Raw genomic sequence first — 26558 nt, 5'->3', positions numbered from 1 at the left:
TATGAGAGAAAACACGTGATGTTTGTCTTCCTGTGTGGCTCACAGGTTTGTTGAGACTGTGTCTGTTAGTTACTCTTCTGTTACTGTGAGAGTCAGGCGGGTGGGTGTGGGGGCACACACCTTTTACCCCAGAGGCGGGTGGATCTCTGTGAGTTCAAGGCCAGCCTGGTCTACAAAGAGAGTTCCAGGACAGCCAGGGCTACACAGAGAAACAATGTCTTGGAAAAATAACAACAACAAAAACAAAATGAAAGCAGAAACAGAAGCAGGAGAAGGAGATGAAGAGTTTCTGCAGAGGGATGAATCTGTCATGGTGGGAGGGCCTGGCATCAGGCAGACATGGAGCAGGAAGCTGAGAGCTTACCAATTGAACCCAGTAACATGCAGCAAATAGAACAAACTGAAAGGGGCACGAGTCTTTAAACTCTCAAAGCCAACCTTCAGCGATATGCCTCCTCTAATAAGGGCTCACCCACTAATCCTTCCCCAAATCACCAACTGGGTACCAAGTGTTCAAATGTCCAAGGTTATTGGGGATATTTCTCCTTCAGTCTACCATGCAGGGTCTCATGTGGCTCAGGCTGACTTAGGCTCACTGTGTAGCAGAGGGTAGCTTAGAGGAGCAGATGGTCCTTCGCTCGGCGTCTGATTGCTGGGATTGTAGGTGCGCGTTGCCTGGTACATGGGTCCTGGCCAGCTGTGTCTCATTTCTCTTCTCATCTCACCAAGCCCTGGCATGCTTCTGGAGCTCTGCAGTTAGGATTACTATTACTCCACGGAGGGTGCAGGAGGCCTAGAGGGTGGAGACCCTGCCTTGGGCACCAGCTGACTGGCGAAGCTGTGCCTGTTTCATCCCAGGTCTACACCTCTGGCCGCTCTCTGAGTTTGGGTTTTGTGACTCTGAATTAGTACATGTGCCCAGTGCCCTTTGCGAATTTAATCCCCAAGGAGAAAACAAGCAATGGCCCCAGCCCGGGGAGGCTGTCCAGGGGATTGTCACCAGTTTGCTCTGGGTGAGGTACAACACTCATCCTCTTGCTCTTGACCTCTGAGCTTGTGGTGTTCTATTTTCTTTTCTGTGGCATGGCCTGTCTTCCGGGTGACTGAAAGAGTGGGTGGGGGGGCTCGGTGGGGTGGTTTGCAGACCGAGCCAAGTTGCTGGGAACAGAAACAGAGAGACCACATCGTCTCCCATTTGGTTCTCACAGTAGGAAAGACCAAGGCTGGCTCACACTGTCCAGCACCTTCCGAGCCAAGTAGCACGCCAACCATAGGGAAGGACAAATCGGGGCGTTCAATGTTTTCCTTCCTTCCTTTTATTTGTTTACTTATTTTGGTATTGGGGATGTGGGGCCTGGGGACTCAATCATGCTTGGCAAGCGCTGAACCTCTGGGATGTATCCCCAGCCCAGACGTTTGAACCTTACACAGGCTATTTGTCATTTGCATGTAGACCGCTCGATCTAACCCATGGCTCACCCGGCCGGGGATTTCTCAGGAAGCTGATGGGGCCTGACGCAGTGGAGCCTGACCTCGGCCTGTCAGCTGACATCTGTGGCTGGGCGTGGCCCCTCTAAGTGTCACTAGGTGTCCCTATGTGGTTGAGGGAGTGTTCACCCCCAATGGGCTGACAGGTTCCCCCCAGGCCTTCTCTTGCTGCCCCTCCCAGTGTGTATCCCCCCTCCCACCCCAACCCTGAGCACTTCCATGTGACATGTGGCCAGGTGCAGGCTATGGCACATCATTGTGGAAAGAACAGGAAAGAGGCAGAAAAGATAGACTCTCCCTAGAATGAAAGCAGTAAATGAAACTTTTGTGTACCTTATGGAGCTTGTAAAGGTCAGCCATGAGTGCGGGACCCTTGATGTCCTCGCCACACCTGCATAGAGAGACACAGATTTGTATTAAACAAAAGAAGTCACAGGGGCTGGGCTATGACTCCGTGGCTCAGTGCCAGGCACTGGTTCCATTCCCAGCAGCAGGGGAAAGAACAAAGTCTCCAGGAATCGAACCTGGAAGTTAAGTAAGGCCTTCATGTTACTGATGAAAAAACTGAGGCTCAGTCAGGCTGCAGTCAAGAAAATGCTTCTAGCCGAGGATATGTTTCAGGGTAGAAAAGCACTTCTTTGAAAACCTGAGGACCCGAGCCTATGTAAAAGCCGGACATGGACGCTCTCAGGCCAGCTAGCCTGGTAGACACAGTAGAAAAACAACAGACTTTTGAGACTGTCTCAAATGCTATACAAGCTCTATGATACGTGTTCATCTCTATATTCACACATACACGCACACACGAATGCTGGTATGTGCATATTGTGTGTACACATGGATGAATACAAAATATAAAAGAAAAGGTGCATCATATTCTGGGCCCATGAGCACTGCGGGGGCAGGTGGGGTGTCATTGCCTACTGTTGTAGGCATGGCTTCAGTACAGAGTCACGGATGAGGGTTCTTTCTGCCCTTCTGCTTTACACACCTGTCTCGAGGTGCTGCTGTTATGCTCTCTGAGGACCCTGAGACCCCCACTCTAGGCTGTTTCATGAGAGAGGAACTACACAAGAAAGACAGCATCCCTGGCAGAGAGCAGCGTCTAGGTAAGAGGCGCGTAAGAGGGCCTGCTTCTTGGGGGTGTACTGTCTGCTTTTGGTCACCCCGTTTGGGCAGCTTGGTGGCAGGCGTGCTCATAGTTGGAAGTTATTTCAGCAAATAGGTTTCATTGACATTTTCTTACAAAGACTGTCTGTTCCCTTCCTGGGCTTCAAAGCCGGCTGAGTCTTCAAGGCAGAGACTGTGTGGTTTGGCTGCCACGGGGAAGTGGCTGCCTTAGAGACTGCATTCCAGGTGACGTGACCCACAAACGCCGTTCCCTGAGCCCCCTACTTGTGGGTGGAAGCATAGGGATCGGGAGTTTGCTCTCAGTTCGTGGTTGGTTTGAGGACAACCTGGACTACAGGAGACCCTCTCTCAACAAACGAACAAAACAAAAACCAAAAACTCTAACCCAAATAACAACAAAATAACCAAAACAAAACACAGGGGCTGGAGAGATGGCTCAATGGTTAAGAGCACTGACCACTCTTTCAGAAGACCGGGGTTAATTCCCAGCACCCACATGGCAGCTCACAACTGTCTATAACCCCTCGGATCCGACACCCTCACACAGACATACATGCAGTCAAAACACCAATGTACGTAAAATACAAATAAATAAATTATTTAAAAACGAAAACAACGCACATTTCCTAAATGACCAGGATGGAACAGTGTTGGAGAGATGGCCCAGGGGTTAAGAGCGCTTCTTGGAGGACCTGAGTTCAGTTCCCAGCACTCACAATTAGGTGGCTCACAGCTGCCTGTAATTCCAGCTCCAGCGGACCTGACGCCATCTTATGCCCCCTGAAGGCTATACACACATGTGCCATACACACATACACGTAGATAAAAAGAAATCTAGAAAAAAGAAACAATTATAGAATCATGTGAAACTGAGGAAAAGTAAGAGAAACTCCTGCGAGGGAGTGGCTTTCCAAGAGAGGAAAATGGTGTCAAACTTGCTTCTCTAGAGTTTTTATAGGGCCGTGGAGGGAACTGGACTAAGGCTGGGGTAGTAGCCATGAGACTGGGTGGTTCTCTGCACTGTCATGGGCAGAGCCAGCAAATGGACCCCTCACTGTGCTTGCTCCCCAGATTGACGTTCTTGTTCCTAGGCTCCCCACCCAGCTTGAGTGTTTGAAAACCCTTACTGTCCATCTCTCTCTCTGATTTTGTTAATTTTTGTTTTTATTTTGAGACAGGTTCTTGATATGTAGTCCTGGCTGTTCTGGAACTTGCTCTGTAGACCAGGCTGGCCTTGAGCTCACAGAGATCCACCTGCCTCTGCCTCCCAAGTGCTGGGATCAAAGGCGTGTGCCACCATGTCTATTTAAGTCATATGTAAAAGTTTTTTTTTTACATGTACTTATTATTTACTTATTGTATGTGTGTATGTGTGCACGTTCATACATGCATGCATGTTTCATGGGGTGCATGGGAAGGACAGGGGACAACTTGCAGTAGTCTGTGTCATCTTTTACCATGTGGGCCCAGGGCCCAAATCAAACCTGAGTTTGATTTGGCTGTAGGTGTCTTTACCCACTGAGCCATCTTGCTGGCTGCAGGTCGTTTATCTACTGGCTACCACGAAGATGTCAGAATGCTTAAAAGTTTTAAGAGTTCAGTGAAAGCCTAGGGCTTCTAACCTGCTCTACCCAGCTCAGTTTGGAAGCTGAGCAACCCACAGGATTTTGTTGTTGTTCAAGACAGGGTCTCACTATGTAGCCCTGGCTGTCCTGGAACTCCTATGTAGAGGTCACAGAGGTTCACCTGCCTTTGTCCCCTGAGTGCTGGCATTAAATGTGTGCACCACTATGTTTGGCATTTTTCTTATTTGAGTGAAACAGTTTGTTTATACTGTCCCTTTTCCTCTTTTTCTCATTCTTATTCTTTCTCTTTCTCTTTCTCTCTCTCTCTCTCTCATCAACTCTCTCTCATCATTAGTGCTTTGCATTAAACCAGGGCATCATATATATTAGGCAAATACTGCCCTGTTGCACTATATCCCCGACTCTCCCCCCTCTCTCTCTTGAGGCAGGATCTAACTGTATAACTCAGGCTAGCTTCAGACTTCTGGTTATCCCTTGCCTCTTGATGCTAGGATTACAGGCCTGCTGATCCACTCTGGCTAGCTGCCCTCACCCTCTGGGAAGTGGTCCAGAGTGATCTCAGCGGGGAAGGGATGGAGCTGGTGCTTGCTTCTGCTTTCGTAAGACAGGCTTTTCATTTTTCCATTCTTTGCTTTTTGAGATGGTCTCTAGGTAGTCATGGAACTTGCTCTGACCAGCAGACCGACCTCACAGGGATCCTCCTGTCTCTGTCTTCTAGGTGCCAGGTGCCTTTAATCATGCCAGGCCTACGACAGGCTTATTTAAAAGAGGGATGTGGGCCAGTGAACTGGCGTGGTGGGTGAGGGTGTTTGCTGCCAACCTAACGACCTAACTCTGGTCTCTGGAACCCATATAGTGTAAGGAGAGAATCAATTCCCAAAAGTTCTTCTCTGACCTACACACATGGCCAAATAAATAAATATAATTAAAAAAAAAAAACTCAATAGAGGATTCTGCCATCTACAGTACTCAGGGGGAAGTAACTGTAATTTCCATCAGATTCTTTCTTTTTTCTTTTTTTTTTTTTCCAAGACAGGGCTTTAGCTTAGGCTGTGTGTACCTTTAGCTTTGACTCTCCTGGAACTCACTATGTAGACCAGGCTGGCCTCGAACTCACAGCCTTGAACTTACAGAGATCTGCCTGCTTCTGCCTCCCATTTAGCCTTTTGTTGTCCTAAATTCCCAGAACCTCCCAGTGACCTCACTGTACCTCGTTCCTAATCGCGCAGGGACTGCACCTTCTCCCGTGGGAACTTGGACTGGAGTGGGGTCACAGACAGTGGGGGATTTTGCTATTAGGGACTGAGTTTGGGGCCCCACACTTTTTTCTTTCCTTCCTTCTTAATGTTAAAGATTTATTTATTTTACATATATGAGTGCTCTGTTTGCGTGCACACCAGAAGAGGGAATCAGATTCCATTACAGATGGTTGTGAGCCACATGTGGTTGCTGGGAATTGAACTCAGGACCTCTGGGAGAGCAGCCAGTGCTCTTAACCACTGAGCCATCCCTTCAGCCCAGGGCCTCACACTTTCTAGTGAAAACACTCTCTCAGAGAGTTATCTTCCTAGATCACTCCCCTCCCTTTATTTTAATACAAGCTCACTAAATTGCTCAGGCTGAATTTCCGAATCCAGCCTCCTGAGTGCTAGGAGTACAAAGAGGAGTCAACAGACTTGGCTTATAGAGGTGATTAGAGTGTAATGGGAGAGTGCTGGGGTATAGCTCTGTGACAGCTTGCTTGCCCAGCCTATCTTGAGGGCTTGACTTCCAACCTCAGTCCTATTGATAATTTAAAAAGTAAATGCGTGCATGCAAGTAACTCTGTTAACTGCCGGAGAAGTTGCTATGGAAACTAGGTACATGTGCCAGCTTTTGTGAAAGCGCAGCGCCAGATGAATAGGATCTGTTGTAGTACCAAAGCTTGGGTTTGCCAACCGACTTCTGCAGCAATGCTTTGTTTTGAGAAACTCCATTTATCACTTGGAGCAAACGATTCTGGGATTCTTTCACTCCAGCTCAGCCTGGCGCTGCTGAGAGACTGAATAACTGAGCTGTTGATATGTGTATGTATAGTGTGTGTGTGTGTGTGTGTGTGTGTGTGTGTGTGTGTGTGTGTGAGTGCAGGTGACCTCAGAGGCCGGAGAGGTTAGATCCGCTGTATCTAGTTACACATGATTATGAGCCATCTGATGTTCCTAATCTGGGTCCTCTGCATGAGCAGTACACTCTCCTACAATGAGACATCTTTCCAGTGCTCGAGATTTGTTGTTTTTTTGGGGACAAGGTATCATTGTGTAACCCTGGATGGCCTAGAACTTACAGAGATCCTCTGCTTCCCCAGTGCTGGCACTGAAGGCGAGTGCCACAATGGCTGGCTTATTTTAGTGTTTTGCCTGTGTCATGTATATGCACCACCTGCATATAGTGCGGGAGGAAGATAGAAGAGGATTCCTATCCCCTGTGGGCTTTTATTGTTGTTGTTTCACATATGGATCCACCCCGAGAGCCCAGGACCTTGAGCAAAGGGCTGTGGCCTTGTTTTTTGGCCCTTGCAAACGCACTGTGTTGGCAACACCTGAGCTCTCACTTCTCCGCTCACGGCAGCCCTGGGAAGGAGGCAAGCAGGCATTACTTTCGTGGTCTTCATTTGTTTTGTTTGTTTGCTTTGTTTTTTTGATGCAGGGTTTCTCCTGTGTAGCCCTGCCCGTCCTGGAACTCACTCTGTAGACCAGGCCGGCCTCGAACTCACAGAAATCCGCCTGCCTCTGCTTCCCTGAGTGCTGGGATTACAAGTGTGCCTGGCTTCCATTGTTTTAAATTTACTTATTTTTAAAGATGTATTTATTTGTATTTTATGTGTATGAGTGTTTTGCCTGCATGTATGTGTGTACCACCTGCATGCATGGTGTTGCAGAGGCCAGAAAAGGGCGTGGGATCCCCAGGAAATACAGTTACAGAGAGTTATGAACCATCATATGGGTGCTGGGAATCAAACCTGGGTCCTCCAGAAGATCAGCAGTGGCTCTTAACCACTGAGCCATCTCTTCAGTCCCTGTTTATTTTATGTGCATGAGTGTTTACATACATGTCTGCACCATGGGCATGCCTGGTGCTTGTGAGGACATTGGATCCCCTGGAACTGGAGTTACAGACAGTTGTGCATTGCCATGGGCTGGTGCTGGGAACAGAACCCAGATTCTCTGTAAGAACAGTAATTGCTCTTAACTGCTGAGCCATCTCTCTAGCCGGAATGGTCTCCATCTTGTAGGAGGTTCACAGATCAGATGGAAAGTGACTTTTCTGAAGCTACACAACTAACCAAGTCAGAAGCTCTGTTTGTGTATGTGTGTGTGTGTGTTTCAGAATGTCAGAGCCAAACCATCTGATCGTCACAGCCCATCACTCCAGTGGACAGATGGGCAGGCCATGGCTCAGACAGGAAAAACTCATGAGGTGCAGTGAGAATTTGTACTGAGGCAGGGTTGAACCCCAAGCTCCTGACTTCCAGATCTGCCTCTCCATGGTTCCCCTGGACATGGAAAATAACAATGTCTTTTATACCTCGTTCCAGGGAAGCCACTTCCTGAGAGCACTTCTCCCCTCCCAGCCTTACCAGAGGCTATGAGACCAGGACCTGTGGCTGCTTCTGGAAGAAACCTCAAGGAGGAACAGGAAAGGAGTCAGCCTGCGGAACCCGGCTCCTTTCTGGACACAGGTGCTCTCCCTTCCCTTCCTCCGCCTCTTCTGAGTTTTATTTATTTTTATTTTATGTGTATGTGTGTTTTGACTGAAGGCATGCATATGGACTGTTTGCATACAGTGCCCCTGGAGGCAGAAGAGGGCACCAGATTTGCTAGAATCCCCTAGGGATGGTGGTACGCCACTATGGGTTCTGAGAATCAAACCCAGGTCTTCTGCAAGAGCAATCAGTGCTCTTAATTGCTGAGCCATCTTTTCAGCCCCATAGGTATTCTTAAGTTATTGTGTGTGTGCGTGTGTGCACGTGTGCGTGTGTGCATGAAAACACACTGTACAGTGAATTAGAAAAGAGGAAATATCTAGACGTGGTGGTGTCTGGCTGTAATCCTAGCTATTTGAGGATCTGAGGCAGGAGGATCTTGATTTCAACCGTATTCTGGGCTATAGAACTGGGTGGCTGTAATCGGGCTTTGCTCAGGAGGCTGAGGGCGGGGATCCCTGTGGCCTGTGGCAGAGCATCTGCTTGGCACGCTCAGGGCCTGGTTTCAATCCCCAGCACCAAAACCTCCCAGTCCCTAAATGAGGTAAATTTATAAATGCCATTTTTGGAAGGGGAGGGAGAACTGAGGATGCAACCCTGGGCTTTAGGCATGGAAGGCCTAAGTGTGCTACCAGGGAGCCACTCCCTCCCTATTATTTTCATCAAAAGAAACACTAAGGATTTGTTCCAGGTGACTTAAATTGTGGGACTTGAGCACTCCTGCTCCTCATACAGCACATGCTGCTGTCCCAGAGCCTTGCAGAACACATATGTGTGTTCAGTCTCTTGTGCCCAGGCTGAGAGACAGCCTGCCAGATGAAAGGACAGACAGCCAAGACTTCCCCAATGCTCATGTCCCTGTAGCCCGTGGCCTGCAAGCTCAAGATCCCAAACCCATGAGATGCAACTCCCTGAGGGGCCTGAAGCTAGCCAGCCTGACATGGAGAAGCTACGCTTAGGGGCTTGGGCCAGAGGCTGACCCAATTGTGCTTAAATTCCCACTCAGCTTCCTCATCCCTCAGCTCCTCCGTCTGTAAACAGGGTAAGAACAGAGGCCATTGCATCCTGCTGCAGAGAATCAGGCGCCTCAGCTGGAAGGAGGCAGAGGTAGGAGGAGGAATGCATATTCTAGGCCAGCCTGGTTTCTTATGGGGGTCTTTCGGAAAGCCAGAGCTGGTGAGTAGTGACTTTCATGAGGTGCAAAGGAAATCTAGTTCAAAATAGTTCAGGAACCAGTGCTGTTCAAACTCTAGAGTCTGAGCCTGGGCAGTTTTGTTTGAGACATGTTTACATACAGTACAACTTTGGGAAAAAAAGTTTCCCGGTGACAGTTATCACAATTAAGCTTAAGGAGTGAATATATTGAAACTCTTTTGTAAAGTACATGTGACCTCTTTCACAAGGATGGATTTGTTGTGGCATCGGAATCCACCAGAGAGGAACCAGAGACTTAGGCTCAATTCACATTTAGATTAAATGAGTCTATTCTTACAACTAGCAGAAGGACAGCAGCCTTAGAGCCAAACAGAAGGCTGTGTGGAAGGGAGGTTAAGGTGATGTTTTAAGGCAGATGTCAGAAAGGTGTGCGTTACAGCTGTGCGTGGAACCCACAGCTGGGAGGGAAAACTGTTTCACTTCCTTTAGTTGTTGCCTATTTTTGAGCTATATAGTAATAAAAAGGCCATTTCATCCCTCTCCCACATCACTAAGCAGGCTGTACTGAAGCAAAGGCAGCTGTTACTACCTCACACACCATCATCCTCTTCTTATCTCACCTGCAGGCCACTCCAGGCATTCCAGGCATTCCAGAGCCTCAGGTCAATGGCCCTCAAGGGATGTGTAGCTTTGTATTAATTGTCCTTAGTTATCACAGGGGACCTGTGATTAGGTCTGAGCACTCCAGCGACTGGAATAGAACATTTTGTTCTGGGTGGAGATAAACACAGCACCATCAGGTTAGGGCTGGCTGTAAGGACTTTGAAGATTCTAGCTGGGCTGTGGCAGCGCATGCCTTTAATCCCAGGGAGGCAGAGGCAGACGGATCTCTGTGAGTTTGAGGCTAGCCTGGTCTACTGAGTGAGTTCCAGTATAGCCAGGGCTACACAGAGAAACTCTGTCACCACCCCCCAAAAAAAGAAAGAAAGAAAGAGAGAGAGAAAGAAAGGAAGAAAGAAAGAAAGAAAGAAAGAAAGAAAGAAAGAAAGAAAGAAAGAAAGAAAGAAAAATAAAAGAAAAAAGAATGCTAGGGAAGGATCTAGCATGGTCTAGGTCCCACCTGGTGTCGGGCTGTGAGCTCTAGGACCCTCTACAGTTTCTATAACCAGTTCCAGGCCAGGGTTGCATAGTGAGACCCTATCTCAAAAAGGGAGAGACAGAGAGGAGGGGTGCTGGAGAGGCAGTTAGTGCTAGGCCGAGGGCTATTTCCTGTAACTAACGATACTAAAGAAAGGGGAAAAACGTGCTGACCTGTGAATGACCCATGCCATACTGCTGTTCCTTTGCCAAAGGGAGAAAGACAGTGCGAGGAGATGGGGGTGGGGAGAATGGAGGTGTCACAGGTGCCCCTCTCCGTACTTTCACCATCAGCCCTTGTGTGGCTCACTTTGAGTGGCCCTGGGGAGCAGGTGTGCCTGGGCCACTTGGCCTGTCCCTGCAGTCCCTCCCACAGAAGCGGAAGTTACTCTTGTTTTTGTAGTTGAGACAGGAGGAGCCATTTTTTTCCTTTTACTGAGGCCTGTCAGCCCTGGGAAATCCCCAGATTCCAGGCTCCTGTCCTGTCTGGGGGAAGCGGGGAAGCTGGTGTTTGTTTGAGGGAGCTTTTTTTTTTTTTTTTTTGTCATAGAGGAAAAGTTGGGGCACGGAGGGTTTTTGTTTTGGAGACTTTTATGTCGAGATGAATGGGCCCTGCAATGTGTCCCTGTCTCCTATAAACGTGTGTATCACTGAGCAGACTGAAGGCCACACACTAGGCCCCTGGGAGCCAGCTGTGGTGACTGTGTGTGTGCTGTGTGTAATGTTTTTGGTGTAGTGGGGAGGGGGGAGAGTTGTGTGCACGTGTGTGAGATGTGTGGAGTTTGGTGTGGTTTATGGGTGTGGTATGTGTGTGTGATGTGGTTTATGGTTTATGTGTATATGGAGTATGTGTGTGGTATGTGTGTTATGTATGTGGTATGGTGTGGGAGGGTGTGTATGTGTAGTGTATGTGCTGTGGAGTTTGGTGTGGCTTATAGGTATGCTGTGTATGTATGGTTGTGAGTGTATGTTGTGTGTGGCATGGTGTGTCGGTGTGGTGTATGTTGTGGCATGGTACGTGGTGTGTGGTGTTGTATGTCTAGTTTCTTATCATGAATCTGTGGAGTCTATACAAACAAAGCAGTGCACTGAAGACTGTACTGTTGTCCAGGCGCCATCCATGGTCCATGGTTACTTCGCCTGCTGTGTTACTCTGCCTTGGCTCACCATCTGCCTCAGACAAGTCTTTTAAAACATTTAAAAATGGGAAATCCTGGCTGGATGATGGTGGCACAAGCCTTTAATCGTAGCTCTTGGGGGACAGAGCCAGCCTGGTCTGTAGAACATTCCAGGACAGCCAGGGCTACACAGACAAACCCTGTCATGAAAAACCAAAACCAAAGCCAAAAACCTAAAACAAAACCAACCAACCAACCAACCAAATATGACAACCGACCAAACAAAAACAACAAACAAACCCCACAAGAGTAGAGTGTTCATGCTGTCATCAGACAGCTCCAGTGATGATTAGACTTGTGATGATCCAGTGTCCACTGAGGGGCTGGTTCCAGGACTCCTCAGGGTACCAGAGTCTATGGATACTCAAGCCCCGGCTGCAAAGTAGCATGGTACATGCGTGAGCGTCCCTTGGTTGCTGGTGCCCACAGGATGGAGGTGTTTACTAACCAACTGTGCCTCGGTATTTCCTGAATGAGTGCTCCCTTCAGTACCCCTAAGTTCCCCAGTCCTTCAGGTGGCATGCTCCCTGTTGCCCAGCCTGTGTGACTCCTTCTGCTCCCGATCTTACTCTCCCCTGAGGAGTGCTCGGTGGATGGCATCTGCTGTGGGACCACTGTGGGAGCTTCTCTGTTCTCTGCCTGGCAGTTGGACAGCAGAGGGGGTTCCCCCTGGGCTGCTCTGAACACCTCCCACTTCCTGCTCCCCTCCTGTCATCAGAGATGATGAGTTGTACCTGTCTTAAGATGTCACCAGGCTCAAATGAACGGACACCCAAGGAGCTTGTCGGTTGGCGCATGGTGTCGGGAGGTGACAGCACTGATTGAGAGAGAAGGTTGCTTTGGGATGAGTCCCAGGCAAGAGTGCTGACCCTGTCATCCTTTCCAGGTACCACCACGGCTGGGGTCCGGCTGCAGGCCTCTCACCAGCTTCCATGCAAGGAGGATGCCCCTTGTTCCTTACAAACTGACCTGCCTGACTCCTCCCAATCTAAGGTAAACCCACACTTTGCTTCTATCCCAGTTGTGTCCCGGCTTGTGGTCCTCTTAGAAACACAGTTTCTTTATTTCTTAAGACTAGTGTGGGGGTAGGGAGGAGGAGGAGGAAACCCATGAACATCTCTCCCCGCTTCTGAGACTTAGGTTCTAGAAGACGATGACTTTTTACTCCTCTGGATACTTTCAGCCCTTATTTGTTAATGCTCCCGGATAGTGTTGTAACTATATTAGTAGTAAGATGATTCATGCTGGGTTAGAAATGAAAGCATCAGGCTGGGGTGAAGCTCTGTGGTACAACCCCGGGGGAGGGGGGAGAAATAGTTCTTTGCTCTTTTTGAGACAGGGTTCCATGTAGCCCAGAATGGCTTCAGACTTGCTGTATAGCTGAGGATAACCTTGGACTTTGGATTCTCCTGCCTCTGCCTCCCAGGTTATTGGCTAACAGGGATGTGCCACCATACCCAGAATTTGTATTTGATAAGGATGGAACTCAAGGCCCATGCATGTCAGGCAAGCACTCCACCAACTGAGCTGCTCCTTATTTGTTTTTGAGACAAGGTTTCACTATGTAGCTCAGTCTGGATTTGTGAATCCTCCCACCTTTGTGTCCCAAATGCCGTGATCATAAGCATGTGCAACCATGGCCAGATCTTTCTTGTGAGTTGAAAAGATAAAGCTTGGAGTAGAGGCACAAGCCCTTAACCCTAGCACTTGGGAGGCAGAGGCAGGCAATTCTCTGTGACTTAGAGGCTACCATGGTATACATAGTGAGTTCCAGGTTAACCGGATCAACATAGTGAAACTGTTTTTTTTTGTTTGTATGTTTGTTTTTAGTTTTGTTATTTGGAGACAAAGTTTCTCTGTGTAGTCCTGGCTGTCCTGGAACTTGCTTTGTAGATCAGGCTGGCCCCAAACTCAGAAATCCACCTGCCTCTGCCTCCTGAGTGCTGGTGTTAAAGGTGTGAGCAACCATGCCTGGATCAATGAAACCATGTTTTTGCTTTTGTTTTAGATGTGAAAGGTCTCTATGTTCTTGAGAAGTTATGGGTTTGGGCTTGGTACCTGGGAGAGAAAGCAGCAGTTCCTGGGGCTGGTTAAAAAATGTCTTCTGAACCTTAGTTAATCATTTCAGAGATGGTTGAGTCATTGAGAACCTTAGTCCCAACCAGTGGAGGAGAGGCAGGCAGGTCTCTGAACATTTGAGGCCATCCTGGTCTACATAGAGTGTTCCAGGGTAGCCAGGGCTACATAGGGAAACTCTGACTAAAAAAAATAAAAATAAAAAGTTTCTATTAACATTTTATTTTTTCCATCTTTTTGGTTTTTTTGCGCATCATCTTTAAAATTTAATTCTACATTTATTTATTTAGTCTGTCTGTACATACGTATTTATGGGTACATGTGAGAGCATGTGTATGCTATAGCACACATGTGGAGTTAGAGGACAACTTTCAGGAGTTTATTATTTATGTCTAGGGATTGAACTCAGGTCACAAGGCTTCTCAAGAGCCTTTACCTAGTGAGCCATCTTATTGACCCCATTCTCGTTTTTTGATAAACAAACCCTAGTGTATCTAACTGGCAGGAGACATGTTCATCTTTAATTGCCCATTTTTCTCTAGAACTGTTTTCTAGAACTATTAATAAGGACTTATGTAACTTCAAAAATAAAAATTTCTGTGCACCTGTATTTGAAAAGGGGGCTTCTCTTCATGGTTCCATATGTGTCAATCTCCAAAGCCCTGCTTAGAGAATTGTGTGGTTATTTGAACGTACACATTGCTTGCCAGAACTCTGGAGGCCTAGAGGGTGAAGGTATAAGGACAGGCCTGTGGTATTTTTGTTAACATTTATAGCGAGATGTGAATGCCCCTTAGTAATACAGGGTCTCCCTGGGGAGCAGGCAAGGCCAGCTCCCCTGGTCATCACCCATTCTTCACTCTCAACTTCCAGAATCTCAGCACTTCCACGTCCATCCACAAGCAGGAGAAGCTTTTGAGTTTGCCTGGAGACAGGCTTTTCTGGAGTGAGGCAGATGTCATCCAAGCAACTGAAGACTTTGACCAAAGCCACCGAATCAGTGAGGGGACCTTTGCTGATATCTACCGGGGGGAAAGGCATGGTGTGGCCTTCGCCTTCAAGAAGCTCAGGGAGGTGAGCTGAGGGCGTCTGCAGGGAGAGTGGGGCCTGTGGCTGAGGCTGGATGGATCTTCAGGGGCTGTATGTTTTCCCACAGATGGCCGGCTCAAGTCCAGGGTCTCTGGACAGGTTCCTGCAGGCGGAGATGCAGCAATGCCACAGGTAAGTCTCCTGTACAGAGGCCCTGGCCCGATGATGACGGCAGGCAACGCAGTGCCTCCTGTGTGCCAGGCAGGCGGTTAGTGCGGCCATGATTGTTTTAGGCTGTTTTCTATTGCTGTCACTGAGTTGTCACAGAGAGGGTAGATTCTAGAGCACAAGTTTGCTTATTTCATGGTTCTAGAGGTGGGAAGTCAGAAGCCATCCAGTGAGGCCTCCCTCAGTGTGGGTACCATGGCAGTGGGCAACACACAATGAGTCTTGTATAAACTGCACCTCAGTCTATACAAGAAGTATTCATGCCCTCACCTAATCCTAATTACTCCTAAGCACCCTGCCTCCAGATACCTCTGACTATAAATTTGGGGGTTAAGTTTCCAACACAAAAACTTTGGGGCACATGTTGAAAGTCATAGCAGAGACAAGCTCATTCCATCTTCACCAGAAAGCTACAACACAGATACCAGGCCACAGCTGTACTAGGTATATAAGTTGGGGCCCAGAGAGGGTCACTGTTAGACCTAAGACCACACAGCTACTAAGTGGCAGGGTCAGAGTGTGTGTCTTTATGGGCTGTGTCCAAAGTCCATGTTCTTTTTATGCAGCAAATATATGCTTGGGTTAGAATGCTCATGAAACCTTGGCTTGTTCTAGCATCTTTCATGTATGGAGAAAGAGACCCTTCCTATCCCATTTTGAAACAGGCAAACGGGCTGGTAGTCTGATGGCAGACCCATCTTAACACTAGCTTTCTAGAACTAATCTGCCTCTGTGTGTGTTGTATAGCCTGAGAGAAAAGAATGGCTTTTATTTTTAAATTTTACTCTGTTTTTTTGAGACTAGGTTTTGCTCTGTAGCCTGGTTGGCCTGGAACTTTCTCTGTAGACCAGGCTGGCCTCAAACTCAGAGATCCACCTGCCTCTGCCTTCCAAGTGATGGTATTAAAGGTGTGTGCCAGTACAGTTGGATGGCCCGGTTTTTATATTTTAAGGTGGCTGAAACAAACTAGAAGAAGAATATCTCAGGGGCCATGGACATGAGATGACATAAAGTTTTATTGGAACATGGCTCCGTCCACCAGTGTCCGCAGTGTTTACGGTTCCTTCTGGACAGAGCACACAGTAGGACGGTTGCTTTAGTCTACAGTCTGCAGAGAATACATGTTTACTAACTCACTCTTCATAAGCTGCCTGCGGGGCTGGAGATGTAGCCAGGCATGAGGAGGGCCCCGAGTTCCAGTCCTAGCAGCTCCCTGCCTCAATGCCCTGCAAAGATTACAGGTGTAAAGTAATAAAGCCTTCAAAGGTTCCCTTTGTTGGAGGCAGAGGCAGGTGGATATCTGTGAGCTGTCAGATGTAGTGATTTTCTAATTTTTACTTTTGGTTGTTGTTTTGGGGTTTAGTGGCATTTGTTCCTTGTGGTACTGAAGACTAAGCCTGGCTAGGACTTTCCATATGCTTGGTAGCTTGATCCCTGGGCTAAAGCCTCAGCCCTCTTTTTATATTGTGTCAGGTTTTCACTAGTTGCTTAGTCTTGTTTAGAACTTGTAATACCTGTGCCTCAGCTTCCTGGGTCCTCCAGCCGTAGTTTGTTTTTTTCTTTCCTCTCCTTTTTTTTTTTTTTTTTTTTAATTTTTTTCTCAAAAAAAAAAAAAAAAAAAGAAAGAAAGAAAGAAAAATAATTTCTCTTTTCTTTCATTCTTTTTTTCTTTCATTCTGTAGCTCTGGTTGTCCTGGGACTCACCATGGAGACCAGGCTGGTGCTAACTCACAGATCTCTCTGCCTCTGCCCTCCTGAGTGCTAGGATTAAAGTTGTGCCCCACCACATCCAGCTAGCTTGTTTTTTCATAATGCTTTCTCTAGTCATACATGTGAAAGAACACAAATGTGTGGAACCATGTATACACTCGTTTTATGAAAACCAGGCATGTAGTTATGCCCTTGCTTCAACTCTGTGCTCTCATGGGCTCGGTGGTCACTCCTACCTTCATTGGTAGCACAGGCTTTGCCATATTACAGGGAGTGCTCACTTGAAGCCAGGCAGCCCCCTGCCTCATGGTGCAGTACGGACAGGCACGCAGATGACTAGTGAATGAGACAGGTGTGAAGTGATGTAGAGCACAGGAAGGCAGCAAGATCTGGCACGAGGCCATTTGAGCCAGGGAGGTAGGCTGGGCTGTGACCTCGAGAAGGGTGTAGAAAGCTGTATACAACTTTGGTGATTCTGGGAGGCAGAAGAGAAGTGTCCTTTGCCCAGAGAGGCACGTGGATGGCTCACATGTGGAACATGAGATGGGGCCAGAGCTACGAGGAAAGCCAAGAGGAGGAAGGTGACTCAGACAGCGGGAGTCCCCAAGTTAAACCAACCTGAGGCTGAGGCGGGTGTGGCGGCCTAGAGCAAGTTAAAACATCCTTCAGCCTTTTCCCAGAAGTGGGGTGGGGACGGTGCTGGACTGAACAGCAGGGAAGTAGGACGAGGCCATCAGGGTCCAGAGCCTGTGGCACCTGGGAGGTGGCTGGTGGCCTGGGCTGGGAAGGGAGGGTCTGGCTCTTGCTGTTTAATGGCTGACTGTCCACTGGTGCTGGGTTCAGATGCCGCCACCCCAGCATCCTACCTCTGCTGGGCTTCTGCACTGGAAATCGGTTCTACGGGCTCATCTACCCCTACATGGCAAATGGCTCTCTGCAGGACAGGCTCCAGGCTCAGGTAAACTTAACCACTGGGTCTTGGGTTGTGGTCAGAGAGTGGAGCAGATAGCTCCTGCCCAGGGGTCAAGTTAAGGTCTTAGAAGTGTGTGAACTTTCTTGAAAACTCAGAAAACCCTCAATACAGACATGGATATATGCCTTTTATTTCATTTCATTTTTATTTATGATTTTTTTTTTCAAGACAGGATCACCAGTAGCCAGGCTAGCCTCAAGCTTACTATATGGCAGACAATGTCATTGAATTTCTGATCCTTCTGCCTTTGCTTCCCAAGTGCTAGGGGTCTAAGCATGAGCTACTGTGCCTGATTTATGCAGGGTTGGTGACTTGAACCCAGGACTTTGTGGATGGTAGCGGACAGTTTATAACTGAACTAAATCCCCAGCATCCCTCCTCTTCGTCCTCCTTTTGCTGCCAAGATCAAATCTAAGACAAGGCCAGTGCTCCGGAACTGAGCTGTATCCCCAGCCCTACATTTCCGTTTCATACTTGAGGAAACTGAGGCTCGGAGGCCTTCAAGTATCTTTCCCAAAGTCACACAGCTCATGTGTATCTGAGGTTGAGTATCCAAGTAGATCTGTCTGATACAAATACTATCATTTCTAGCCAGTGCATCACACTTGGCTGAGACTTGTGACCAAGGACGGATTCAAAGGAATAGAAAGGCTGGGAAGCTTTAGAATGATACAGGAATGACCCGTTCTGTTCCTTCTCTTTCCCTCCAGGGCGACTCAGACCCGCTGCCCTGGCCCAAGCGTGCCAGCATCTGCTCAGGGCTTCTGCTAGCCTTGGAACACCTGCATAGCCTAGACATCATCCACAGCAATGTCAAGAGGTGAGAGGGCCAGATGAGCTGGGCCTACTTTCCAGAATGAGAACAAGAACAAGGCCAACCCCTGCTCTTGCTTTCTCTCTTTCTCTCTCATCCCTCCTTCTTCTACCTCCCTCCCTTGGGGACCGTAGCTCTCTCCTTAGGCCCTCAAAATCCAGTAATTCTAAGGTGTGTTATCTGCTCACGCCCACCATGCCAAGCTGTCAGTCACCATGTCTGTGGCCTTTCTAAGTTAGTTTCCCACAGGACACATCACCCTACACATTTGGCCCTCTACTCATGAGCCAGCCTTCACTCCGTCTGGGAGCTGTGCCCAACCTCAGCTGTTGAGCTCCCTGTTTTAAAATATTTTTCAGTACCCACCTTGCCTGTGTCTGTTGGTGATAGGTTTTGACAGGGAGGTTTTTCTGTCCCCAGCAGCTTAGTGTCAGATGTCCAAGAGCAAGAGAGCTGGTAGCATGGGAGAGATTCCAAAAGAGCATAAAACATTTAGCAGAACCAGCTCCACAACTGTCCTGAGGTTCCTCAAGGTTCCTTTCCGTATGACACATGCCAGCTCAAATGCTCTTTCCTCTCCTGAATCATATTTGATGGCACTGGTACCTGTGCTGAGAAAGGAACAGAGGGAGAAAGCTGGCCACTGACCCACTGCCCAGCTTAGCGGGTCTGTTGATTTCTGATTTTTTTCTTTCTGTGTATGTGGTTTGGGGGCTTGAACCTCAGTATTGAACATGCCAGGCATACTCCGCCACCAAGCTGCATTCTCATTCATTTGCAGTTTCTTTCTTTCCTCTCACACTAATCCTCATCCCTAAGATTGCACGGTTTCCTGGTTCCCCATTCCTCTTCCGCTTCCCCACATTATTCGATCATGGAACTATCTCCCCATGTTGCAGGTCATCGTGATTTGTTGTGAGTTTCCAGTCTTGCATTGAAGTGGCTTATATATTCCTAATGGTAGATACTGGAGTAGCTGGATATTAGAAAAAGAAATTTTAGGCTTTTGTTTTTGTTTTTGGTTATTGAGACAAAGTCTTGCGGCAGAGCAGAACTGGCTTGTAACTTACAGTGTAGCCCAGGCTGACCTGAAGCTCACTATGTAGCCTGAGTTGGCCTTAATCTTACAGCAGTCCTCCTATCTCCATTTCCTGAGTTCTGGGATTAGGATGTGAACTACCACTGTGTCTGGCCTGGTACCTTCTTTTTCAAATACTGTTTGGTGGGCCAGTGAGATAGCTCAGTGGGTAAAGACGCTTGCTGCCAAGCCCGATGGCCCTAATTTGATCCCTTGAGCCAAAATGATGGAAGGAGAGAGCCAACTTCTGCAAATTGTCCCACTGAGCTTCCCTCGAAGGATATGGCATGCATGCCCCCCCAACAAATAAATGCAACAAAATATTGCTAAGGTTAGTTCTGTACATGAAGCTTAACTTTTTGTCCCCAGCACCTCAGGAATTCTTTCTGTAAGTTAACTCTCTCCAACTATGACTATATCAAATGATATTTTCATTTCTCTTTTTGAACTTTAAAAAATGCTCCCAAGCTGGGTACAGTGGTGCACGCCTGTAACCCCAGCACTAGGGAGGCAGAGGCAGGCAGATCTCTGTGGGTTTAAGGCCAGCCTGGTCTACAAAGTGAGTCCAGGAAAGCCAACGCTACACAGAGAAATCCTATCTCTGAAAAACCAAAAATAAATAAATAATAAAAAGTTAAAAAAAAAAAATTCTCCCTTTCCCTGAAACCTGAGCAAACTGAGCTATAAAGGATGCCTAAGTTTGGATTTGCAGGGAGGCCAGCGCCTGTAGTGGGAACAGCTTTGGAAGAGTCTAGGCCAGTGCTTGGGCAGTGCTTGGCCTGTTCTGCTGGCCAGGGCTGACCTCTGCGGGAAGTGGGAGTCTGCATCTCTCACCACTTACCTGGGGCCACAAGGCTAATAATTTTCAACTCTCTTTCCATTTAGTGGGGTGAGTGTGCTTCCAAGGCCCTGCCCATTTAAAAGGGCTGGCTATTTTATGTTACGGGTCTTCAGTGACCAGCTCCCCCCACCCCCGACATACACACACCTACACACTCACAGGGCTGACATTATCCACTGCTAAATGGTTTGGCCAAAGTATCTCCAATGGCAACGTCTTCTTCCCAGAATTCAAAGGTCTTCTTCACTTGCTTTCCCACAGTGCTAATGTTTTGCTGGACCAGCATTTGAACCCCAGGCTGGCTCATCCAGTGGCTCATCCGTGTCCTGTCACTAAAAAGACCAAATACACCGTAATGAAGACCCACGTGTTCCAGGCCTCAGCTGCATACCTGCCTGAAAACTTCATCAGAGTGGGACAGCTGACCAAGCAAGTGGACATCTTCAGCTGTGGAATTGTAAGCATTTCCTTCTCTGCCCCCAAGCTGTTTGTAAGCATGGGGCTTGCATGGAGGTACAGCCAAGGCTGCCAGACTGTGGCCTGTAGGCCAGATTGGAAACAAAGCCTATTGGGGAATCTTTTAGAATCTTTGCTTTATTTGCTTTTAGTTTGTGGGTGTGTGGTTTGTGTGGGAAGGGGGTAGCCGTGTAGGTCAGGTGTCATTTTTTTTTCTTTGAGACAGGTTTTCTCTGTGTAGCCTTGGCTGTTCTGGACTCACTTTGTAGGCCAGGCTGACCTTGAACTCACAGCCATCTGCCTGCCTCTGCCTCCCAGAGTGCTGGGATCATAGGCATATACCATTCTTGGCTCAGGTGTCAAAAAAAAAGGTATACAGGTATATACAGAGACTGTATGTGGTTGTTGAGTCTGTGGGCTTCAAACGTTATCTCTCAACTTCTAATTCCCATCACACCATTGGCCTACTCACCCATATCTCTGTCATGCTTGTTCATTGCTCTCTATTTATCTTTTCAACACCCATTTACCATTCCATCATAGTCACTCATCTAGTCTGTCCATCCACCTCTCTGACATGCTCCCTGTCCATGATGGGTGCCAGGTGCTCAGGGCATACGGTGTGGTCCGAGCCTGATAGTTCGCTCAGTTTATCTTTGTGCCACACCCACTCCTTTCGAAGTCTACGGGACTGGGGAGTTAACAGGGCTTAGAGGACAGATAAATTTGGAAGACACTGTTGAGCAAAGCCAAGCAGATTTTTCATTATAGAGTTAACAGAATCCAGACTCCTTGACCTGAGCTCGCCAGAGAATGCTTTGCAGGCTTTCCCAACTTCACTTGATGGTAGAAGCTTGCTTTCTTGGTGTGTCTTTCTGCCTCAGTGTTTCGCAGAACCTGCTTGGGAAACGCTGTCTGTTGCCTGCAGCCAAACTCAGACTGCTGCACTCAGGCCTCTGCCTCTGTCCTCCTCCCAGCCTTGAACTCTGTACTTCCTCTCTGTGACCACAGTCTCCTGTCTGTTCATATCTGCTTCTGACACCCTCACTGGGCCACCTTCTGCTCTTAGCTGGATCTCTGTGTACTGGATTCGGTTTCCTTCTGCCGCTGGCTGACTACTCTGCTGGTTCCCATGCCCCCCCCGCCCCCCAAAGTTCCTGTGAGTACTTCACTGAGGCCAAGCAGCCCTCCTTGAGAACCAGTGGCTCTCTGATAGGGGAGACAGAGGGAGTTCCAGGAGAACCGAGATAATTTAGGAAGACTGTTATCTTAAAACAATCAAAAATGGAATAAAACAAAGGAAAACAAAAGGAAAAGTCAAAACAAACCAATAGGGCAGATCCCCTAGCCCCTAGACAGTATGGCCTAGCCCAGTCCAGTTACTTAACCTGTGTAACACCTGCCCACCCCATTTCTGGACCTCAGTTTGCCTTCTGTAAAATGGGGTTCGTGGTGCTTCTAGAGAATAATGGTGCTGGGAGTAGTGGTATACATCTTTAATCAAAGCATCCTGGGGCGGGGGGGGGGGGGGGGGGGGGCGGTGGTGCGGGGGGGGGGGGGGGGGGGGGGGGGGGGGGGGGGCAGAGGCAAGTGATCTCTGTGAGTTCAAGGCCAGCTTGGTCCACAAAATGAGTTCCAGGGCAGCCAGGACTATGTAAAGAGACTTTTTCACAAACAAACAAATAAATATAAGTTTTACAATAGAGTAATGGGATGCTATATGTAAATTGGTATTATAGTATTGTGTGTGTGTGTGTGTGTGTGTGTGTGTGTGTGTGTGGCAGATGTGCACACGCCATACTGCATGGTGTGGAGGCCAGAGAACAACTCTTTGTAGTTGTTGCTTTTCTCCTGCCACCTTGTGGGATTGAACTCAAGTACTCTGGCCCTGGCACCCCCCCCATCTCAGTTTTGTTTTTTTTTTTATTTTTTTGTCCACTAAGGAACCCTTGTCAGGGACTTGTTCATTCCAGAACCACATGGCTGAGATAGAGGAGACCTCTGCCTATGGGTTTGTTTCCCCTGTTTGTCCCTTCCTGCTTGGCGGGTGCCTTTTCAACGGGCAGCGGTCCCCTTTCTGTTGTGGCGCCCTGTGCTGCCCCCTCCTGGCAACTGCCAGCGCGCTCCTCGTTACCTCAGAGCAGGGTGACCTCAGTGCCTGACCTGCTGCTCATGGCTCTGACCTGTGGCAGGAGGGTGTGAGAGAGACTTGACAGGAAGGATAGTTGCTCATCAGGCAGCACAGCTGCTCCACCTCACGTGACAGATGCAGACTCTGGCCCAGGTTTCAGTTCCCAGCCCTGGCTTGGGCTCACTGCTGGTGCACGGTAGGACTGGGAGTTCTGGGAGTTCAGGCCTCTCTGGATCCTCCCACTTCTGTGGCTTTTTTTTTTTTTTTAGATAGGGTGTCTCTGTGTGGTGTTGGGTGTGCTAGAGCTCGATCTGTAGACCAGGTTGGCCTTGCACTCACAGAGATCCATCTGCACCACCATCCCCAACTCGCTCCTGTGAATTCTCTGTGGTTCTCTGCTGAGAATCCTATGAAAAGGCAGGCTTGCTCTTCACACACACACCACAGTTTTCCACCTGGGTGTTGGCTCACGGCTGCTCAGGGTTGTGCTTTTTTGTGAGTGAATGAAGTAGGGGAAAAAATCATGGTGGTATGGAAGGAGAATCAGGAACTCGAGGCTACCCTCAGCTACTGAGAAGTTCATGGCCAACCTGGACTACAAAAGACCCTGTCTCAAAAACAAAAGATGGGGCGCTGTCAAGATGGCTCAGTGGATTAGGATGCTTGCTGATGAGCCTGACAACATGAGTTCCAGCCCTGGACCCAAACAGTGGAAGAAGAGATCCACAAGTCACTTTCTCACCTCTATGCAGGTGTCGTGACGCATGGATACCAACATACATACACATACTCACACACAAATAAATACACTAATAAATAAATGTAACCATAACGACAATAATCAAACAGAAAAGATGAAGCCTCTGTCACTGCCTGAAACTTCAGCTGACTGTGGACAATTCTAGATCCAGCGAACTCTGTGTTCTGTCTTATCCAGGTGTTAGCGGAGGTCCTCACTGGAATCCCTGCGATGGACAAGGACCGCAGTCCAGTTTACCTGGTAAGAGTGTTAGGATTTACTCAGTTCTGCTCGGTTGGCTGGTATCCTTGGGCACACGTCCATGTGGGCAGGGAGAGCCTCGCCCATCACATGCAAAGTTCTCAGGCCTCAGTCCAGAGCTATGTGTTGGCCATACCTCCCCACAGGGCAGCTTTGAAAGTACAGCAGCTGGCTGTGTACACAACTGAGCCACACTCCATCCTTACTTTTGTTCTTTTTTTTCTTTCTTTTCTTTTCTTCAGCGGTGGTGGTGGTGGTGGGGTCTCACATTGTAGTCTAGCCTGTCTTCTTGGCAATCCTCCTGCTTCAGCCTTTTCTCAAGTTCTGGGATTACAAGTGTGAGCCACACATTCAGCGGCAGCCCTCGAGTGAGTGTTTAGTCTGTCTTAGCCTGCCTTGCTTTTCCTTGGTGAGTCCCTGAGGGCTCTAATAAAGTGGGTCATTTGTCCCATGCAGACTGTTTGTCCTTTTGGTTGGACTGATTTCATCCTGTGGTTTCACTCTCTAGTTTCTTTAGTTTTCCTTGGCATTTCCTGGGTCCTGGGAGTTGGCTCTTGAGATGTGCCTAGGTTCGTGGATGCTCCTGTCCCTAGCCCTGTGTGCAGTGAGGACAATGGAGTCACTGCTCCTCACACCATGAAGTCGCTGCTAGTCTAAGCTTCCCTTCATACTGGCTGCCAGATAAGATCTCTCTTCCCTGTAGGGTCATGAGGTAGGGCTCCGTGAACTGCCTCTTCTCTTTGGTGGTAACTCTCTCTCTCTCTCTGCAAACCACTCACGTGCTTCAGCTGTTACAACGCTAATTTCCCCTTCCTTGAATGCCATTGCATTTTCCCAAAGATAAATAGTTAAAAGGTCATGCTTTCACAGGACTGTGTGAGTACAGGAAGTGCCATGCTGGCACTAGTGGTCTTTACTTCCGGGTTCCCTGATGGTGTCAGGCATGCTGTGCTCTTAGATCCTGAAACCACCTACTTTCTGGCTAGGCAAATGGAGGCACAGTGGAGCTTAGGTTTTAATCTTATTTTTCTCCCTCTGAGAGAAAATATTGACATATTGCGCAGCTAGCCTTGAACTCCTGGGTTCAAGCAGTGCTCTCGCCTTGGCTTCCTGTACAGCAGGAACTACAAGCCTATGACACCATACCTGCCTACTTTTTCAGTTTTTATTTATTATTATTTAAAAATGTTATTTTTGGCTTTTTCAAGACAGGGTTTCTCTGGTGGTCCTGGAACTCTCTTTGTAGACCAGTCTGGTCTCAAACTTACAGGAATCTGACTACCTCTGCCTCCCAAGTGATGAGATTAAAACCACACCCGACCTAGTTTTTTATCTTATTTTTATCTATTTTTATTCTTCTCTTATAACATCCCAACCTCCATTCCTCCAAGTGCCCCCCTCCCCTTTACCCCAGATCCATGACTCCTCAATTTCCTTTCAAAACAAACAAACAAACAAACAAGCCAAAAGCAAGCAAACAAACAAAAAACAAAACAAAACAAAAAACCCAGCACCCTTCCCAGGGATATCAACCTATCATGACATAACAGATTACAATAAGGCTAGGCACAAACCCTCAGATGAAGGTTGGATGAGGTAACCTAGTAGGAGGGAAAGGGTCCCAAGCACAGGCAAAAGAGTCAGAGGCAGGCTCCACTCTCACTGTTGGACCCACAAGAACACCAAAGCTACACAGTCATAGGGCATACGCAGAGGACCTAGCTCAAACCCATTACCGGTCTGTAATTGCTGCTGCAGTCCCTGTGAGCCCCAATGCACCCTGCTTAGTTGACTCCATGGGCTGTGTTCTCCTGGTGTCCTTGATCCCTCTGGCTCTTACTGTCTTTCCTTCCCCTCTTTTTCAGGGTTCTCCTGGTTCTCCTAGTATTTGGCTGTGGGTCTCTGCATCTGCCTTCATCAATTGTTGGATGATGCCTGTCTGATGACAGTTGGGCTAGGCACCAATCTACGAGTATAGCAAAAATGCATTAGGAATCATCATGTCATTGACTTTTTTTTTTTTTTTTTTTTTTTTTTTTTGCCAGCCATGTCTGGAGTCTGGAGAAGACCTTGTAGAGGAAGGGATAGCTGAGTAAGAAACTAGAATAGACTAAGGGACAGAGACTAGGTAGGAGTGCATTTTAGGCAACAAAAACAAGCCTCACTACGTAGCTTAGGCTAGCTTTGAATTTACACACCTCATTCTTAATCTCTATAGAGTGCTGGGTTACAGGTGTGTGTCATCACACCCTGCTTTAAAATGCCATTTGTCTTATAGTATGTAGTTATAAATACCCATGTATGTAGCAGGTATATATAAATATATATACACATATATATATACTAAAAATAACTAAGCATACAATAATTTGATACAACAAATGTAGTATTTGAGCCCCTGATTTTGAACCCCTATTCTCCTGCCTCCTTCCTAAGTATTAGAATTAAAGGGACACATCACCATTCCCTCTTTATCTGGCTTTGTGTATGCCAGGTATGCAGTGTACCACCTGAGCTGTAGCCTTTGCCCCAAAAATGAGCTTGCCTTCTGCCTCCTGATTCTTCCTCTTGCTTCATTTGGAGGTGATGTAATTCCTGGCACTCTTTCCTGTTAGTCCTGAGCAACAGTAGTTTACTTTTTTCTCACATTTTGTTTTTTCACATATTTCTCGGTAAGATGTTTCAAACATCTTTTTGAAAAAGGTGCTTTTGGGGTTAAAAAAAAAAAGGAAAGAAAAAGGTGCCTCTGGGGAAAAAATATAAGAAAAGAAAAAGGCCCCTCTGGGTTTCTTATGATCCTGCTTT

At 47.8% G+C, this 26558-nt stretch overlaps 1 protein-coding gene across 2 annotated transcripts in view; it reads left to right on the top strand.

The window, feature by feature from the left end:
• Nucleotides 1-26558, top strand: part of Irak2 (interleukin 1 receptor associated kinase 2) — a 56403-nt gene that overhangs the window by 20844 nt on the left and 9001 nt on the right. For both annotated transcript variants that reach the window (XM_055628618.1, XM_055628616.1), the window contains 8 exons: nt 7780-7923; nt 12304-12410; nt 14367-14567; nt 14650-14714; nt 17304-17418; nt 18144-18253; nt 20428-20623; nt 23691-23753. In XM_055628618.1, the coding sequence (XP_055484593.1) occupies nt 7780-7923; nt 12304-12410; nt 14367-14567; nt 14650-14714; nt 17304-17418; nt 18144-18253; nt 20428-20623; nt 23691-23753 (1001 nt within the window). The remainder of the gene's footprint in view (nt 1-7779; nt 7924-12303; nt 12411-14366; nt 14568-14649; nt 14715-17303; nt 17419-18143; nt 18254-20427; nt 20624-23690; nt 23754-26558) is intronic.

The sequence above is a fragment of the Psammomys obesus genome, unplaced genomic scaffold (assembly GCF_907164565.1).
Source record: "Psammomys obesus unplaced genomic scaffold, mPsaObe1.curated_primary_1811, whole genome shotgun sequence".
NCBI classification, from domain to species: Eukaryota; Metazoa; Chordata; class Mammalia; order Rodentia; family Muridae; genus Psammomys; species Psammomys obesus.
This window is presented reverse-complemented; position numbering and strand designations above follow the sequence as displayed.